This window comes from Phyllobates terribilis, unplaced genomic scaffold, assembly GCF_046119375.1.
Source record: "Phyllobates terribilis strain yellow unplaced genomic scaffold, ASM4611937v1 Scaffold_4__5_contigs__length_816908805, whole genome shotgun sequence".
In the NCBI taxonomy this organism is placed as follows: domain Eukaryota; kingdom Metazoa; phylum Chordata; class Amphibia; order Anura; family Dendrobatidae; genus Phyllobates; species Phyllobates terribilis.
Genome location: NW_027362764.1, coordinates 653,443,288 through 653,462,613, shown reverse-complemented (window position 1 = coordinate 653,462,613; position 19,326 = coordinate 653,443,288). Strand labels below are relative to the sequence as shown.

At 42.7% G+C, this 19,326-nt stretch overlaps 1 protein-coding gene across 1 annotated transcript in view; it reads right to left on the bottom strand.

Annotated features, from left to right (window-relative positions):
• Positions 1-5,675: 5,675 nt before the first annotated feature.
• GDAP1 (ganglioside induced differentiation associated protein 1) overlaps positions 5,676-19,326 on the bottom strand; it is a 16,823-nt gene continuing 3,172 nt past the window's right edge. The window contains exons 2-6 of the mRNA XM_073676750.1: positions 14,934-15,126; positions 11,374-11,547; positions 10,060-10,154; positions 9,167-9,281; positions 5,676-6,208 (exon numbers count right to left, since the gene is read on the bottom strand). Of these exons, the coding sequence (XP_073532851.1) occupies positions 5,823-6,208; positions 9,167-9,281; positions 10,060-10,154; positions 11,374-11,547; positions 14,934-15,126 (963 nt within the window). The 3' untranslated portion in view covers positions 5,676-5,822. The remainder of the gene's footprint in view (positions 6,209-9,166; positions 9,282-10,059; positions 10,155-11,373; positions 11,548-14,933; positions 15,127-19,326) is intronic.

Here is a 19,326-nt window from a genome sequence, read left to right as displayed (position 1 = left end):
AATAAATAACATGCCAGTTTTATAGAGCATGTCGTTCCGGACGCAGTGATACCAATTAAGTGTACTTTTTTTGTTTGTTTTTGTTTGATCACAAATGCTGCGTTTTGAGTAGTGAAATGGATTTTAGTGAATTGTGTGTTTTTTTTTTACTTTTTGACATACAGTACAGACCAAAAGTTTAGACACACCTTCTCATTTAAAGATTTTTCTGTATTTTCATTCACACTGAAGGCATCAAAACTATGAATTAACACATGTGGATGTATATACTTAACAAAAAAGTGTGAAACAACTGAAAATATGTCTTATACTCTAGGTTCTTCAAAGCAGCCACCTTTTGCTTTGATGACTGCTTTGCACACTCTTGGCATTCTCTTGACGAGCTTCAAGAGGTAGTCACCGGAAATGGTTTTCACTTTACAGGTGTGCCCTGTCAGGTTTAATAAGTGGGATTTCTTGCCTTATAAATGGGGTTGGGACCATCAGTTGTGTTGTGCAGAAGTCTGGTGGATACACAACTGATAGTCCTACTGAATAGACTGTTAGAATTTGTATTTGGCAAGAAAAAAGCAGCTAAGTAAAGAAAAACGAGTGGCCATCATTACTTTAAGAAATGAAGATCAGTCAGTGCGAAAAATTGGGAAAACTTTGAAAGTGTCCCCAAGTGCAGTTGCAAAAACCATCAAGCGCTACAAAGAAACTGGCTCACATGAGGACCGCCCCAGGAAAGGAAGACCAAGAGTCACCTCTGCTTCTGAGGATAAGTTTATCCGAGTCACCAGCCTCAGAAATCGCAGGTTAACAGCAGCTCAGATTAGAGACCAGGTCAATGCCACATAGAGTTCTAGCAGCAGACACATCTCTACAACAACTAAGAGGAGACTTTGTGCAGCAGGCCTTCATGGTAAAATAGCTGCTAGGAAACCCCTGCTAAGGACAGGCAACAAGCAGAAGAGACTTGTTTGGGCTAAAGAACACAAGGAATGGACATTAGACCAGTGGAAATCTGTGCTTTGGTCTGATGAGTCCAAATTTGAGATCTTTGGTTCCAACCACCGTGTCTTTGTGCGACGCAGAAAAGGTGAACGGATGGACTCTACATGCCTGGTTCCCACCGTGAAGCATGGAGGAGGAGGTGTGATGGTGTGTGGATTCTTTGCTGGTGACACTGTTGGGGATTTATTCAAAATTGAAGGCATACTGAACCAGCATGGCTACCACGGCATCTTGCAGCGGCATGCTATTCCATCCGGTTTGCGTTTAGTTGGACCATCATTTATTTTTCAACAGGACAATGACCACAAACATACCTCCAGGCTGTGTAAGGGCTATTTGACCAAGAAGGAGAGTGATGGGGTGCTACGCCAGATGACCTGGCCTCCACAGTCACCAGACCTGAACCCAATCGAGATGGTTTGGGGTGAGCTGGACCGCAGAGTGAAGGCAAAAGGGCCAAAAAGTGCTAAGCATCTCTGGGAACTCCTTCAAGATTGTTGGAAGACCATTTCCGGTGACTACCTCTTGAAGCTCATCAAGAGAATGCCAAGAGTGTGCAAAGCAGTCATCAAAGCAAAAGGTGGCTACTTTGAAGAACCTAGAATATAAGACATATTTTCAGTAGTTTCACAATTTTTTGTTAAGTATATAATTCCACATGTGCTAATTCATAGTTTTGATGCCTTCAGTGTGAATGTACAATTTTCATAGTCATGAAAATACAGAAAAATCTTTAAATGAGAAGGTGTCCAAACTTTTGGTCTGTACTGTATGTTATGTCACTTTTTTTGCTTTACACTTAGTCCCACTGTGGGACATGTATCATTTTCACTTTGATTGCTGGTCTCATACGCATGTACTGCAGTGCATGAGACTGTCAGTGACTCACTGACTGTGCTTGTGAGACCCAGAGATACAGGTCACCATACCCTGGCATCATCACATGATCTCAGGGTACCATGGCAACCATCGGGACCCACGATCACATACAGTTGACACCCGTGAGAATTACTGCCGCCGGGTGGCGCTATTCCCGATCGCTGTTTTAAAACGGCGATGACGGAATAAGGCCCCTTAACGAATGCCTTTTAAAGCGTATCAGTAGTCGTTAAGGGGTTAAACACATCCAATTGTGCAACTTATTATTATTTAAAGATCTATTAATTAAAATGTTGATTAAAATTACCTTTGCTCATGGGAAAAACCCTTTATTACATTCCTATGCAAAAAAATGAGAGTTATCAATCAGTAAAATTTGAGCTAACACTTATCGCATCAGTTACTGTTTGGTGCCGGCTATGTAAAACAGCCAGAACCCAAGCTGCATGGAGCATGCTCAGCTCCTGAGCCTGTTCCGTGCAATAATAGAGTATGGCCGTCCAGGTTAATGCTTCATAGTCTAAGAGCTGCAAAAATAAGGAGAGACCCTGATTCAAGCTGTATGCCATTTACAGGGCTTCTTGCTTTACTTTTGATAAAATCATTGTTTTGTCTGCTGCAGCTCTGCTAGTCTTCTCAGTGTCAAGCTTTTACTCCGCCCACACCACTCATTGGCAGCTTTCCGCTTACTCTGTGCATAGACAAAAAGCTGCCAATCAATGGTGAGATCATGAATATGGAGGCCTACGTAGCAGGTGCTCATTACTGAGAAGACTAGAAGAGAAGCAGTACATAAAGTTGTGTTTTATAAAAAATCACAGCAAGAAGCCCAGTAAGTGATCCAGCATTAGAATCAAGAGTTTTTACTCTTAGCTAATATTGCTCTCAAATGGGGCAGCAGAAATCTGGTGACAGATTTACTTAAATTGGGGTTTTCTTTTGCTACACCTTTAGGATACGGTTATTGTAAGGGTACATAATTGTTTGAAAACATAAGCCCCTTCACTTGAAGAATCGGGGCCACAGACTTTAGATTCTTTTTTCAGCTATTTGTTCTTCAGGTCTGACAATTAGCTGATGTGATGATTGCAGGTGAAGGGGCAGGAGCATGGAGGTTGAAATAAGGACATCATTTGAGTTTTGTTTTTAGTTTATTCCCTTTGGCAGTAAACTTAAGTGCCACATACCAATTACAATAAATAAAATGTAATTTATTAATAAAAACTAGATTCACTGTCAGTAATAATAGAAAAACAGTAAGAATCCACAATCAGGAGAGCTGTGGTACACTGCTGGCATCTGGTGGTAAATTATGGTATGATTGTCTAAAAATCATGTAGGGTTTCTGATTAAATGTTAATAAAGTTTAATAATTGTAAAATAAAAAATTCTACAACTTTCTAATATACTTTGTCTCAATTCCTCACTGTTTTTAAGCTATTAGTTGCAGAATGAAAACACCCTTGTATAGTCTCAGGCTGGAAACCTATGCACACACCTCGCCCTGCTGCCAGGCATCCAGTGTCGTGTCTAGGCAATCGTCTGCGCACTAGACAGCCTGCACTCCAGACTGACCCAATGGACCACATTCACGAAGGTTACTGCATCAGGTTTTATAGCATCATTTTGGACAAATTCTGCAGGGGTCTTTTAGGCAAATTTATTGTTTTTCAGCAAAAGAATGGACACCTCGCTGTACAATTTTGTTTGTTTGGCTGAAAACTGGGCACAGGCAAGTTGGAATTTGCCCCAAATATATTTTTGGCATGAAACAGTTAAAGGGAATCTGTCACCAGGGGGAAAATTCAGACCTCTACTATGGGCATACAGGTTATAGAAAAGTAAATCTATACTTACCTTTATGGCCCATAGTAGAGATCTGATTGCGGAGAAAAGTGTTTTTATCACCTCTGTTTTCCACAGGCTTGGCGTCAGGGGGATGCCACGAGATCCCCGACTATATGCTTATTATTCCCCGAAATCCCCGCCTATGTGTGTATTTATTATACTCCCCCCTCCCCTGCACATCACAGGGCCCTGCACAGTGCACGGAGAGACGGGCCGGGAGGAAGCAAAGAGTGCTCTGTGTGAGCGGCGAATGCCCGGGAAATAAGGGAGAACAATGCACGGGGTAATATGATAAATAAGCATATAGGCGGGGATTTCGGGGAATAATAAACAGGCGGGGATTTCTTGGCATCCCCCGGACGCCAAGCCTGTGGAAAACAGTGGTGATAAAAACACTTTTCTCTGCAATCAGACCTCTACTATGGGCCATACAGGTAAGTATAGATTTACTTTTCTATAACTTGTATGCCCATAGTAGAGGTCTGTTATCTCCCAGGGGGTGACAGATTCCCTTTAATAGGACCAAATTAATGGTTTAAAGCAGTGTTTCCCAAACTCCAGGCCTCACGGCCCCCGACAGATCTTGTTTTCCGGATTTCCTTAGTGTTGCACAGGTGATGGAATTACTATCATAGGTTCTCTCCCCTTTGCAATACAAAGGAAATCCTGAAAACATGATCCGTTGGGGCCGTGAGAATGGAGTTTTGGAAACACTGGTCTAGCGTAAGCCCGCAGAGATCATGCCTCCTCACCGAATCTCTGAAATAGGGTACCCTAATAAGAAACATGAGTGGGAGTTTAAAAGTCAGTATTAGGGCTCGAGCACATGACCGTTTAAATTGGACGAGTGCTATCCGTGGTTTTGACTGATAGCACTCGTACCCATGACATTCAATGACAGTCCATTTTTTTCCTTGGACCTAGTGGTCAGCAGAAAAATAAATAAAAAATCACAGCATGAACGATTAGCCTCCAAGAATTGGATGGCATTTGCCCATTCATGTCTATGGGTCGGTAAAAAAATTTAGACTGCACTTGGATGACTGATATAATGGAATAGGTGGAGAAACTTGTTTTTTAATGTCTACCTCCGAGAAAGTCGGATCCCACTCTGATCAGAGGGTGATTAGCGTAATCGGACCGATTTTCTCGGATGAAATGAAAACGGTCATCTGCGCCTAACCTTAAAGAGAAGCAAATAGATTGTGTTAACCAGGCTCAACCTCTGATTCAGACCTCTGTTACAGACCTTCTGTGGCTGGCATCCTCGGCCCGGCATCTCTGATGCTTCCTGGGGCCAAAGATGATTTTGCGTGAGGCCTAAATACTAGGTGTCACTCAATGTTATGACATTTATCTTGCTGCAACATCATGATATCGCAAGGCCTAAAAAGACAGAAAGGCGGCAAGAAGAGATGAGGCCGTGAATATCAGCCAAGTCTGGCTGCAATAAAGGAATGGACCGAAAGTTGGAATGGAGCAATGCAATACATTTTGCTCATCTTTAGCCCAAACAAATTTTTCCTTTTTTGGCTGAAGGTATAAAAAAATACTACTGCACTTTGAGACACAACGCATAAAATATACAGTAATAGCAAGGACAGGGACACATGTAGGAAAAATCTGAGCAGCGCCACATGCACCAAGCCCTTTGTGTCACTGAACCTTCCATAAAAGCAAAGGTGTTTTTGACAAATAAAGGATATTCTCTGTATACCTAACAGTTCTAGCTTTCTAATGTACTTTGCTCATCCGCTCCCTTCGGTATTCAAGGTCTCAGCTTGCCGTCATGTAATAGGAGCATTCTGCAGCAATGGAGGAGATGAAAGACACCCAGAGTCCTAGTCATACACAGCGGGTGAGGGTTTATCAATCATTGTAACGTTCTAAGCAATAAAACACATAAATACCAATAGCAATATGTATAAATTTCACTTATATTTTATTGTGGTGACACCATGTGGGGTTGAGATGTGTATACAGTGAGAATGGCTTTATTTTCACAATCCCTAATCCTACTTGTCACATTTTACAATTCTTAAATATTCCTGTCCCTTTACAATTACTGAATGATATTATATTCTGATCAACTAAGTGCACTAAAAAAAGTGTTTTGACCTAATAGATGAGACTGCATTGAAAAGTCTTTTCCTAACACAAAGGAAAAAAATATAGCCTGCTCCCGCCAGCAATCCCATCATGACAGTAGTGCCCAAAATAGATGGGGCTCGTTTTTTGGCCACTCGGAACGCAGTCGGCAACACGGCAGAGATTAAAATGTTATTGACGTTTCCAAGAACTTGATTGAAAGTCTTCCGATTCAAGATTCTTCCATAATATGCCTCTAAATTCGGACGTTTTCCATTTCCCCAGTTTCTTCTGGCAAATCCAAGAAACTTCAATCGGTGAAGAGTGACAGCTAATGATACGTCTGCCAGGCTGAAAAACTGTCCGCACAGCCAGGACTCACTGCCCGACCCTTCTTCTGCAGAGCAGAGAGAAAGAAGGGACATCAAAGGAAAGAAACATTTACTCACATACATTTTACTGCGCTATATGATATTTGGGTAACCGTATTTTTTGGAAGCACATTTTTCCCCCAAAATTTTGGAGGAATGTGGGGGGTGCGTCTTCTAGTCCGACTGTGTATAGTCAGAAAGGTGTTGCTAAGGCTGTGGATGAAAGAGCGGGGTGGGGGAGTGGCATCAACGGAGGAGCGGGGCACAGGAGGCAGGAGCCGCCTGCTGCAGCCAACACTGTGCCCACTGCTAAAGAAAAATGAATATTCACTGCTCCCCACGCCCATGGATGTGTGGAGCACTGAATATTCATTCTCCTTAATAGAGCGCACAATGTCAGCAGCAGCTGCTGGCTCCTGCAGCGGCCCTGTGATGACGTGCGCCTGCTATTAAAGAGCATGAATATTCACTACTCCCCACTCACATGAGCATAGTGAATATTCATGCTCTTTAATAGCGGGCACACGTGATTATCGAGCTGCTGCAGGAGCGGCAGCTCAGGCTGACACTGTGCGCGCTATTAAGGAGAACTAATAGTCACTACTCGCCACACCCATAGTCCAGGAGTGGGAAGTGGTGAGATCAGCTGCTGGCAGCAGAACAGGACACAGCACTGGAGCAGAGGAAAGGAAGGTGAGTAGAATTGTTTATTTTTTTGTGTGCAGCCTGACGGGATGGCGATGACATGCATGCCAGGATGAGGGGGGCCATGCATGCCAGGATGGGGGGCGCATGCAAGCCAAGATGGGGGGGGGCCATGCAAGCCAGGATGGGGGGGTGCCATGCATACCAGAATGGGGCCAAGTAAAATAGGAAGGTGGGGCCATATATATCAGGATGGGGGATATTAGTACAGAATTGGGGGACATTACCCATATACCAGTGTTAGCAGCAGACCCCTCCCCCATAACAGTGCATCGTGACAACATTTTTTGCTTCAATTTTTTTATCTTTTCTTCCTCTAAAACCTAGGTGCGTCTTATAGTCCGAAAAATATAATACCTATATTATCTATCATTCTATCTACCTGATTAGTTTCTATCTAAGCATTTGCATATATATGGATATAAAAATTAAAGTGCTTCTATATATATGATTACAATTTTACCAGTGACAAAAAGCAATACTTCTCATAAAAAAACAGTATTTCCCTGCCGCCATAGTGCTGACTTGCAGATAAATTCTGTTCTAAACATATGCTCTCACTTTCAGTCAAGTGGGCAGTGCCAGAACTGTGAGGAGTTATGGCTCTACACAGTGAGCGTGCTGTAATCACATGCACCGCTTAGTGAGTGACAGCCTACAGTGTGTGTGTTCATTGTGTAGTGATTGTTCGCTGTCCTACACCACCCACTTGACTGAACATGGGAGAATACAACTTAATTTTCGCCATACAGCCAAACATTCAGTTAGACATCTGCATATGTTTAGAACAGTATTTATAGGCAGATTATCATTAGGCCATATTCAGACAAATTCTTTGGGAAGTAAAAGTGCTGTGCTCAAAATGCCCGTTTTGGTGCGCTTTTAATGCATTTTTTGCAGAGTTTTTTGGGTGGGGATTACATGTGTGCTTTGTCTACAGTACATGTTTAGTAACGTTAGTTTTATTTGGCAAAAGTGCTTTAAAACTACAGTGAAAATGCCGCAAAAACATTTTTTGCCACGTTTTTTTTTCATTTTCCCATTGCTTTCTATGGGTGAAAAAAACCGCTGCAAAAACAGTGGAAGAATTGACTTGGTGCAGATTTAAAAAACCTTGCAGTTCTCAAATTCAGAAAAAAACAATTGTGTGCATGAGGTGAACTCTCACAGCTTCTGCTGGTACTGTAAAATGCAGATTTTAATTTGCATAAAAACGCTGCAAAATCATAGCTTTATGGCAGTAGATAACTATATTTTTCTCTGATAGGTTCTGGTTATGATGGACAATATTGTAGCTGTACTCCACTCACTGTGCACACTTAGGGCAGGGGCAGACAGCCGTAATATTTGGACGAGTGATATCCGTTGTATTTTCGGATAGCACTCGTCCCCATGTTATTCTATGGGGCAGTGTTCATGTCCGATTTTTTTTTTTTTTTAATCGGACAGACTTTGTTCAAGGATAAAAATAAAAAAATTGAAGCTCGCCCAAGTTTGATCTGTTATTCGGATTGCACTCAGCCATACAAATCAATGAGTGCGTTGAAACCATCGGACTGCAATCGCACGACATCTGAGTGCAGTCTGATTTCTGCGCACTGACAGAATGAAGAAAATGGAAAAAAAAATTTCTATGCTCTCTTCATCCGAGAAATCGGATCACGCTATCCCCACACTGATCAGAGTGTCATTTGCATAATCAGCCCGATTCTTTTGGATGAGAGAATCTATGAACTCTGTCCTTAGGCAGAAGCTGCGCGCTCATGTCACATTAGCTGTGAACCTCACAGGGGTCTTTTCAGCGATCAGGGTAACAGAACCTGGAAACCCACCAATCTGCTTACAGTTAAAAGGGCAATCAAAGGCTTACTTACTGTTTAAATCAGGATTTTATGTGAAACGTATATATTTTTTAACGTTGATAATGTTTTTTTTTTCAAATTTTCTATGTCACTCTCTGAATTAAAAAATAAATAAATATAGAAATCTTCCAATTTTCACACTGGCTAAACATATGCTTTCTGTTCTGTACAGAAGACTTTTCAGTAGTCTCATTATCATCAAAGACAGAATTACAATTACAGATAACAACTCTATATACAGTAGAAGATAAAGGATCCACATAGGTTACTTCACGGTCACGTCCTCCTCTCCCTCCAGACTTGCCCAGATTGCCTAGAGTACAGTATGCTCCGGTAACATAAAAATCAGACTTAAGCAATAAGTCATTTTCTGACGACACTGTCCTTTTAGACGTAGTTATTATTGGTTATAATTACCTGGGGTTTCTTCGCTACGTCTCTGTAATTCAGTTTCAACCTGGTCCAGGACTTTTTCCAGCTCATCCAGTATTTTTGTCAAGTACTTGATGTTATCGTGCTCCATCAGTTTGTTCTGGAAATAAATCGTCATGATGAAAACCCACAAATCAGCTATGAATGGAAAGTTGTCATAACTAGTGTTGAGCAAATTTGTTCGGCATTTCAAATTCGGGTTCGTGTTCGGGGTTCCGGCTTGTTCACGCCAAAAAAAAAAAAAAATCAACTCCGCCCATGAAGATCCCTGATTTGCCACATTATCACGCAGATGTTATCTGTGGGTCTGGCAGTAAAGAGGTGGTTCGCAGGGATCCCACCTGACGGTCAGTTTACTGACCTGGCCGCTGGATCGAGTCATGAGAATCTATTTGCACCGCCATCCCTTATAACAACCCATCACCAAAAATCTACAATCACTAAATATACAGTTTTAAAAAAATTTAATAAAATATTTTTATTATCATTATTTTTATTTACACCTCTCAGTTACCCCCGCAATAAAATAAAAGGGATGTTTTTGTAGACTGTGAGGCCTACTAAAAGTTTACTTCTGGTTATTGAGAAACCAAACTGCAATGTAGCATTTAATTGCATTACTAAAAGGTGCTGTCTCACTAGAAACTACCCCTTTTATATATGTCTGGGACCTGAAATCAGCCAGATATTTATGTAATACATGGATAGCTCCAGAGCAGATCTCTCTTCTTGTTCATTAAGAAGGCTCCTAATCAGACGACCCCTCGTCCTATTATGTCTATATACCCATATAGGACATATGTGCTGAAGATGTCTTCAAAAGAGTAAATTCAGATATTAAAAACTCTCATAAAACTAAAAAACACATTAACACTTACTTTTAGGCGTTTTTGTTTTGCAATGTAGGCATTTTCAAGGTCTGGATTTTCTTGAGCAAGTTTCTTAAGTTCAGATTCAGTACTTCCAATCTGACCTGCAAATGGTTAACAACTATGTGAGAAATATCATTAAGTGTTTATGCACACCACGTCTTTTTCACGTAGATTCCGCACCGATAACTGCTTGAAAAAAGGCGCTAGCTAAACGCTGAAAAGAATTAACATGAGCATCTCTATGTACAATTGACTTGCTGTTTATATGATCAGGCTTTTGAGCATCTTTCAACCACTTCAGTATTCCAAACAAGAGGTGTTTTCCGCTCTACTGAGTCTGTAATTTATAATAGAAGTCATTTTTAGCGTTTTTTGCATGAAAAACTGTTCGTTTCTTTAGTGTTAAATGGAGTTAAAATGTCAAAAAAAAGAAATGCCAGTAAAAGTCACAAAAAATGCTGGAAAAAAAAAAATAAAAAAAAAACACTCTTGAAATGTCAAAAAAAAAAAACCTAAACATGACAATTCAGAAAAAAAAATGTTGACTTTTTTTTAAGCATCTTCCTATTGAAAAAGTTGTTGGGTTCGCCCGCCTTAAAAAGACATTGTCTGCACATGCCCTAAGGCCTCATTCAGATGTCCATTTTTCTCACATTCAAGAACGGACTGATTATTTTGATCAAACTTTGATAAGAGTTTGGTTTGAGTGTCATCAGTTTTTCTTGTAAAAAAGTTTATCCACCTTCTCCTATGTCCATGAAAGTCGGAAAGCACTTGGATGCCATCTGAGTGCTGTCCGATTTTTTTCACAGACCCATTGCAGATTCTGATCCAACACTCCGATTAAAATTGGACATGACTTTGCGATTATGCATGGACTGCGAAAAGTCACGGACATGTGAATGGCCCCATAGACTATCACAGGTACGAGTGTTCTCCGTAAAAAACACGGATAGCACTCGTATGCAAAAAAAGGATGTCTGAATGAGGCCTTAAGGAGTTTTCCCATAATCAAAACTTATCACCAATCACGTTTGACTTCTGATTACTCTACTTTTGGGACCTGCGACGAACTAGCTGCTTGACATTACATAACCTCTGCTGTATACAATACGATATGCATTGCTGTTTATATAACTTATAGGGACATCAGAAAAATATGAATAGTTGGAACTGGATCTTTAAATGGTGCAATTCTTCATCCAGACTAAGAATCCCATATCTGGTCCATGTACAGTTGGAATCATACACAGTTTAAGAGCTTGTGATATTTTGCTTCCATCCTTCTGGGATGCACAGTACTGTATATCATGTACATACTGCGGATTCTGGAAGTGGCATATGCTGGGATCATAGAATCCACCGTTAGCTCCGGGTGCAGGATGCAGCCATGAGTATACGCGTCCATGGGCAGCGAGTCCAGCAGTTCTCTGTAGTGCTGCACTCTGATGTGGTAGACACTTCCTTCATCTGGCACCAGCCTTGGTGTATTCTCTGAAAATACATACAACTGGCAAATAAATACCCCAAATTAATAGCACTGTAAAATGAGAACATGTGACAAATGATAAAATATTCCGGATTATTGGACCCTCATAGAAAATTCTCACTTCTAGGAGAAGGGAGGGATCATTCCAAAAATGAAGAAATCATAGGGGTATAATCTCTTAGGTTGTTTGCAGAAATCAGATCAGTACATGTGAATGTGGATGCTTTTGCAGCATTTGCCTGGATTTCTGCAAGCCTCATCCACATAAAAGCGACATTCACCAAAATGTCTGTAATATATCTGCCACAGGTGAACGTAGCCTTATGGCTCATTCACAAGTCAGTTAGTTTTCTCAGTCACTAAAATCGGTCTGAGCTTCATCAGTGTTTTTAATCAGAGTTCGGTCAGTGTCAGTTTTTACCATCAGAGTTTGATCAGAGGTTCAACAATTTTTCTTGGATGGAAAAAATAATGATGGCGGTTTCTCAGGCTTCTCCTATAAAACACTATGTAAAAAGATAGAATTTTTTCAGACCATAAGACGCACCCCTAATTTCGAGGAGGAAAATAGGAAAAAAATATTCTATAATTTGAAAAAGGGTGTCCATCTCATAGTCCGAATTTAGCTTACCGGTGAAAGAGGGAGGGCGCCCCGGCGATGGAGCGGGGTCACAGGAGGCAGGAGTGTGGCGATGCTGTGGGCCTTGGGCTGGGAGGAGATGTCCCAGAGGTGCGAGGCAGGAGCCATTGATCTCCTGGTGGTGAGCTTCAGGAAAATGTCGGCGGTGCGAGGCAGGAGTGGAGTCCCCACTGCGCACATTGATTTCCCAGTAGTGGGCTTTAGGTAAATAATGCCGACGCATGCTCAGATTGACATTTTGGCTCGTCATTGAGCAAAGCTCTAAATCTGCGCATGTGCAATTTTCCTGCAGCCCACAGCCTCCTAGCCCAGAGCCCGAAGTATCAAACCACTCCTGCCACCTCCGGCTCCCTGCCTCCTGTAATCCGGCCCCACCGCCGCTGACCCCCTCCTAGTAAGCTACATTAAGACAATAAGACCCACCCACATTTTCCTCCCAAATTTTGGGGGAAAAGTGCGCTTATAATTCGACCCAAGTCCTACATGCTGACTTTGGTTCATGTTCATTATAACACTGATGTCTTTATTCAGTATTATTCTTAAGCATTTAGTCTTCTTATACAGTAACTTGTACCTTTTTTTCCCTTTATATACTGGGTGTATTCTTATTGATGGGTCTTAGAAAAAAACTTTTTGACAGTGAGGGTGATCAATGAGTGGAACAGGCGGCCACGGGAGGTGGTGAGTTCTCCTTCAATGGACGTCTTCAAACAGAGGCTGGACAGACATTGGTATGAGATGGTTTAGTGAATCCTGCATTGAGCAGGGGGTTGGACCAGATGACCCTGGAGGTCCCTTCCAACTCTAACATTCTATGAGTCTATGTTACCCTGTAGTAGGAGAGACTCGTAGTATATATCTCATATGTATATGAGATAAATAATAAAGGGAACACTCAAATAACACATCCTAGATCTGAATGAATGAAATATTCTCATTGAATACTTTGTTCTGTACAAAGTTGAATGTGCTGACAACAAAATCACACAAAAATCATTAATGGAAATCAAATTTATTAACCAATGGAGGCCTGGATTTGCAGTCACCCCTAAAATTAAAGTGGAAAAACACACTACAGACTGATCCAACTTTGATGTAATGTCCTTAAAACAAGTCAAAATGAGGCTCAGTATTGTGTGTGGCCTCCACGTGCCTGTATGACCTCCCTACAATGCCTGGGCATGCTCCTGATGAGGTTGCGGATGGTCTCCTGTGGAATCTCCTCCCAGACCTGGACTAACGCATCCGCCAACTCCTGGACAGTCTGTGGTGCAACGTGACGTTGGTGGATGGAGCGAGACATGATGTCCCAGATGTGCTCAATCGGATTCAGGTCTGGGGAACGGGCGGGCCAGTCGATAGCTTCAAAGCCTTCATCTTGCAGGAACTGCTGACACACTCCAGCCACATGAGGTCTGGCATTGTCCTGCATTAGGAGGAACCCAGGGCCAACCGCACCAGCATATGGTCTCACAAGGGGTCTGAGGATCTCATCTTGGTACCTAATGGCAGTCTGGCTACCTCTGGCGATCACACGGAGGGCTGTGCGGCCCTCCAAAGAAATGCCACCCCACACCATTACTGACCCACTGCCAAACCGGTCATGCTGAAGGATGTTGTAGGCAGCAGATCGCTCTCCATGGCGTCTCCAGACTCTGTCACGTCTGTCACATGTGCTCAGTGTGAACCTGCTTTCATCTGTGAAGAGCACAGGGCACCAGTAGTGACTTTGCCAATCCTGGTGTTCTGTGGCAAATGCCAAGTGTCCTGCAAGGTGCTGGGCTGTGAGCACAACCCCCATCTGTGGACGTCGGGCCCTCATACCACCCTCATGGAGTCGGTTTCTAACTGTTTGTGCAGACACATGCACATTTGTGGCCTGCTGGAGGTCATTTTGCAGGGCTCTGGCAGTGCTCCTCCTGTTCCTTCTTGCATAAAGGCGGAGGTAGCAGTCCTGCTGCTGGGTTGCTGCCCTCCTACGGCCCCCTCCACGTCTCCTGGTGTACTGGTCTGTCTCCTGGTAGCGCCTCCAGCCTCTGGGCACTACACTGACAGAAACAGCAAACCTTCTTGCCACAGCTCGCATTGATGTGCCACCCTGGATGAGCTGCACTACCTGAGCAACTTCTGTGGGTTGTAGAGTCCATCTCATGCTACCACGAGTGTGAAAGCACAACCAACATTCAAAAGTGACCAAAACATCAGCCAGAAAACATGGGTACTGAGATGTGGTCTGTGGTCCCCACCTGCAGAACCACTCCTTTATTGAGGGTGTCTTGATAATTGCCAATAATTTCCATCTATTGTCTATTCCATTTGCACAACAGCATGTGAAATTGATTGTCAATCAGTGTTGCTTCCTAAGTGGACAGTTTGATTTCACAGAAGTTTGATTTACTTGGAGTTATATTCTGTTGTTGAAGTGTTCCCTTTATTTTTTTGAGCAGTGTATATACACTGAAACCAAGGTCTCAGAGTTATATATTCATGTGGACGTTTATATACAGTAATTCTTGTATAATACCTAATAATGTTTTGCTATTTCCTCACTGCTTGGTGTGCAGACCCTTTTCCCTGGCTTTCTCCAGTACTGGTTCCTGTAGTGATGCTGGTGCAGCTCCTTACCAGCATTCTGGGCTGCACATGGCATTTTTCATTTCTTTTCATACAATTTTCTATATACAGTATGTACTAATGGCAGAGTTTCCACCTTAATACTATAGTGCACACATCATATCACAGCAATATTACCATCAATAAATGTCTGTTCCAGATAATCAATAATTTGCGCGGCTTCACAGATGATATTGTCGCCATGCACCAGCACCGGTACTTCTCCGGAGGGGTTGAGCCGCATGAACCAGGGCTCGTTGTGCTCGCTCAGCGGAAGGCTCACATCGTGCTCTTCACACTTCAAGGCCTTCTCTGCTATGACGAGCCGCACCTAATAATGAAAGCGGACAGGTGCAGCACATTGGCCGGGATTAATCACACATGTAGCAGTGATGTGGGTTATAAGACCATGCAGGACTTCATTCATTCTGCCCCGGAATCTGTGTGTGAATATACCCCAATACCACAAGTGAGCGCCGAGAATCTTATGAATGCTTCACCCAACAACTGATTATCCATTCTACATAAAGATGACAGCTGTGTGTCCAGTAAGATAGATGGGATGTGTAGTGTGATCTGCAGTGGATGATGGGATGTGCAGTGTCATCTGAAGAAGATGATGGGATGTGTAGTGTCATCTGCAGTAGATGATGGGATGTGTAGTGCCATCTGCAGTAGATGATGGGATGTGTAGTGTGATCTGCAGTGGATGATGGGATGTGTAGGGTCATCTGCAGTAAATGATGGTATGTGTAGTATCATCTGCAGTAGATGATGGTATGCGTAGTGTCATCTGCAGTAGATGATGGGATGTGTAGTGTCATCTGCAGAAGATGATGGGGTGTGTAGTGTCATCTGGAGTAGATGATGGGATGTGTAGTGCCATCTGCAGTAGATGATGGGATGTGTAGTGCGATCTGCAGTGGATGATGGGATGTGTAGTGTCATCTGCAGCAGATGATGGGATGTGTAGTGCCATCTGCAGTAGATGATGGGATGTGTAGTGTCATCTGCAGTTGATGATGGGATGTGTAGTGTCATCTGCAGAAGATGAAAGGATGTGTAGGGTCATCTGCAGTAAATGATGGTATGTGTAGTATCATCTGCAGTAGATGATGGTATGCGTAGTGTCATCTGCAGTAGATGATGGGATGTGTAGTGTCATCTGCAGTAGATGATGGGATGTGTAGAGTCATCTGCAGTAGATGATGGGATGTGTAGTGTCATCTGCAGTAGATGATGGGATGCGTAGTGTCATCTGCAGTAGATGATGGGCTGTGTAGTGTGATCTGCAGTAGATGATGGGATGTGTAGAGTCATCTGCAGTAGATGATGGGATGTGTAGTGTCATCTGCAGTAGATGATGGGATGTGTAGTGTCGTCAGCACTAGATGATGGGATGTGTAGTGTCGTCTGCACTAGATGATGGGATGTGTAGTGTCATCTGCAGTAGATGATGGGATGTGTAGTGTCATCTGCAGTAGATGATGGGCTGTGTAGTGTGATCTGCAGTAGATGATGGGCTGTGTAGAGTCATCTGCAGTAGATGATGGGATGTGTAGTGTCATCTGCAGTAGATGATGGGATGTGTAGTGTCGTCAGCACTAGATGATGGGATGTGTAGTGTCGTCTGCACTAGATGATGGGATGTGTAGTGTCATCTGCAGTAGATGATGGGATGTGTAGTGTCATCTGCAGTAGATGATGGGCTGTGTAGTGTGATCTGCAGTAGATGATGGGATGTGTAGAGTCATCTGCAGTAGATGATGGGATGTGTAGAGTCATCTGCAGTAGATGATGGGCTGTGTAGAGTCATCTGCAGTAGATGATGGGATGTGTAGTGTGATCTGCAGTAGATGATGGGATGTGTAGAGTCATCTGCAGTAGATGATGGGATGTGTAGTGTCATCTGCAGTAGATGATGGGATGTGTAGTGTCATCTGCAGTAGATGATGGGATGTGTAGAGTCATCTGCAGTAGATGATGGGATGTGTAGTGTCATCTGCAGTAGATGATGGGATGTGTAGTGTCGTCTGCAGCAGATGATGGGATGTGTAGTGTCATCTGCAGTAGATGATGGGATGTGTAGTGTCATCTGCAGTAGATGATGGGATGTGTAGTGTCATCTGCAGTAGATGATGGGATGTGTAGTGTCGTCTGCAGCAGATGATGGGATGTGTAGTGTCATCTACAGTAAATGATGGGACGTGTAGTGTCGTCTGCACTAGATGATGGGATGTGTAGTGTCATCTGCAGTAGATGATGGGATGTGTAGTGTCATCTACAGTAAATGATGGGACGTGTAGTGTCGTCTGCACTAGATGATGGGATGTGCAGTGTCATCTGCAGTAGATGATGGGACGTGTAGTGTCGTCTGCACTAGATGATGGGATGTGTAGTGTCATCTGCAGTAGATGATGGGATGTAGTATGATATATAGAGAACCCGACTATAGTGGCCAACACTAATATTGTGCCATTAATACTACATACTGTACATTCTTCCGTTATTATACAATGCGATCATATTTATAATCATGTGTTGTTTCTTTGTGGTGTTTTATTTGCACTGATTATTGTTGTTATCATCGTTCTTCCAATGTCGGTACAGACTGATGACTGCCTGCTACTTCTCCTGTAGCCTCCATTATTATTCACTTCTATTAGATATCTGTGGATATAATGTAATCATGTCCTGTACTGTATGCTGTACGCCCCTTCCACCGCTCAGCTTTTATTATTATTGCTCTTTTATGGCTCCCACTGGTCAAAGGATCCGAGAATCATCACACATTTTACACGATAAATAATTAAAGGCAACGGATACACAATGCACATTCTACAGACAGCAGGTGTCAGACCCCGGCTGTATCTCAGCCACATGTTTAACTCATGATACATACTGTATATAGAGGCAACTGCTGTGTACACACGTATACCAGGGCACATATACCGCCACATGTATACACAACAAATCCCATGTACGTTTATACAAACATGAAGGTAGATAGCTCCTGTACATGCACACCTATATACACAGCAGCACTGTATGCACACCTATATACACAAATATATACATACAGTACAGACCAAAAGTTTGGACACACCTTCTCATTTAAAGATTTTTCTCTATTTTCATGACTATGAAAATTGTACATTCACACTGAAGGCATTCAAACTATGAATTAACACATGTGGAATTATATACTTAACAAAAAAGTGTGAAACAACTGAAAATATGTCTTATATTCTAGGTTCTTCAAAATAGCCACCTTTTGCTTTGATGACTGCTTTGCACACTCTGGGCATTCTCTTGATGAGATTCAAGAGGTAGTCACCGGAAATGGTTTTCACTTCACAGGTGTGCCCTGTCAGGTTTAATAAGTGGGATTTCTTGCCTTATAATTGGGGTTGGGACCATCTGTTGTGTTGTGCAGAAGACTGGTGGATACACAGCTGATAGTTCTACTGAATAGACTGTTAGAATTTGTATTATGGCAAGAAAAAAGCAGCTAAGTAAAGAAAAACGAGTGGCCATCATTACTTTAAAAAATGAAGGTCAGTCAGTCTGAAAAATTGGGCAAACTTTGAAAGTGTCCCTAAGTGCAGTTGCAAAAACCATCAAGTGCTACAAAGAAACTTGCTTACATGAGAACCGCGCCAGGAAAGGAAGACCAAGAGTCACCTCTGCTTCTGAGGATAAGTTTATCCGAGTCACCAGCCTCAGAAATCGCAGGTTAACAGCAGCTCAGATTAGAGACCAGGTCAATGCCACACAGAGTTCTAGCAGCAGACAACAACTGTTAAGAGGAGACTTTGTGCAGCAGGCCTTCATGGTAAAATTGCTGCTAGGAAACCACTGCTAAGGACAGGCAACAAGCAGAAGAAACTTCTTTGGGCTAAAGAACACAAGGAATGGACATTAGACCAGTGGAAATCTGTGCTTAAGTCTGATGAGTCCAAATTTGAGATCTTTGGATCCAACCGCCGTGTCTTTGTGCGACGCAGAAAAAGTGAACGGATGGACTCTACATGCCTGGTTTCCACCGTGAAGCATGGAGGAGGAGGTGTGATGGTGTGGGGGTGCTTTGCTGGTGACACTCTTGGGGATTTATTCAAAATTGAAGGCATACTGAAGCAGCATGGCTACCACAGCATCTTGCAGCGGCATGTTATTCCATCCGGTTTGCGTTTAGTTGGACCATCATTTATTTTTCAACAGGACAATGACACTAAACACACCTCCAGGCTGTGTAAGGGCTATTTGATCAAGAAGGAGAGTGATGGGGGGCTACGCCAGATGACCTGGCCTCCACAGTCACCTGACCTGAACCCAATCGAGAGGGTTTGGGGTGAGCTGGACCGCAGAGTGAAGGCAAAAGGCCAACAAGTGCTAAGCATCTCTGGGAACTCCTTCAAGATTGTTGGAAGACCATTTCCGGTGACTACCTCTTGAATCTCATCAAGAGAATGCCAAGAGTGTGCAAAGCAGTCATCAAAGCAAAAGGTGGCTACTTTGAAGAACCTAGAAT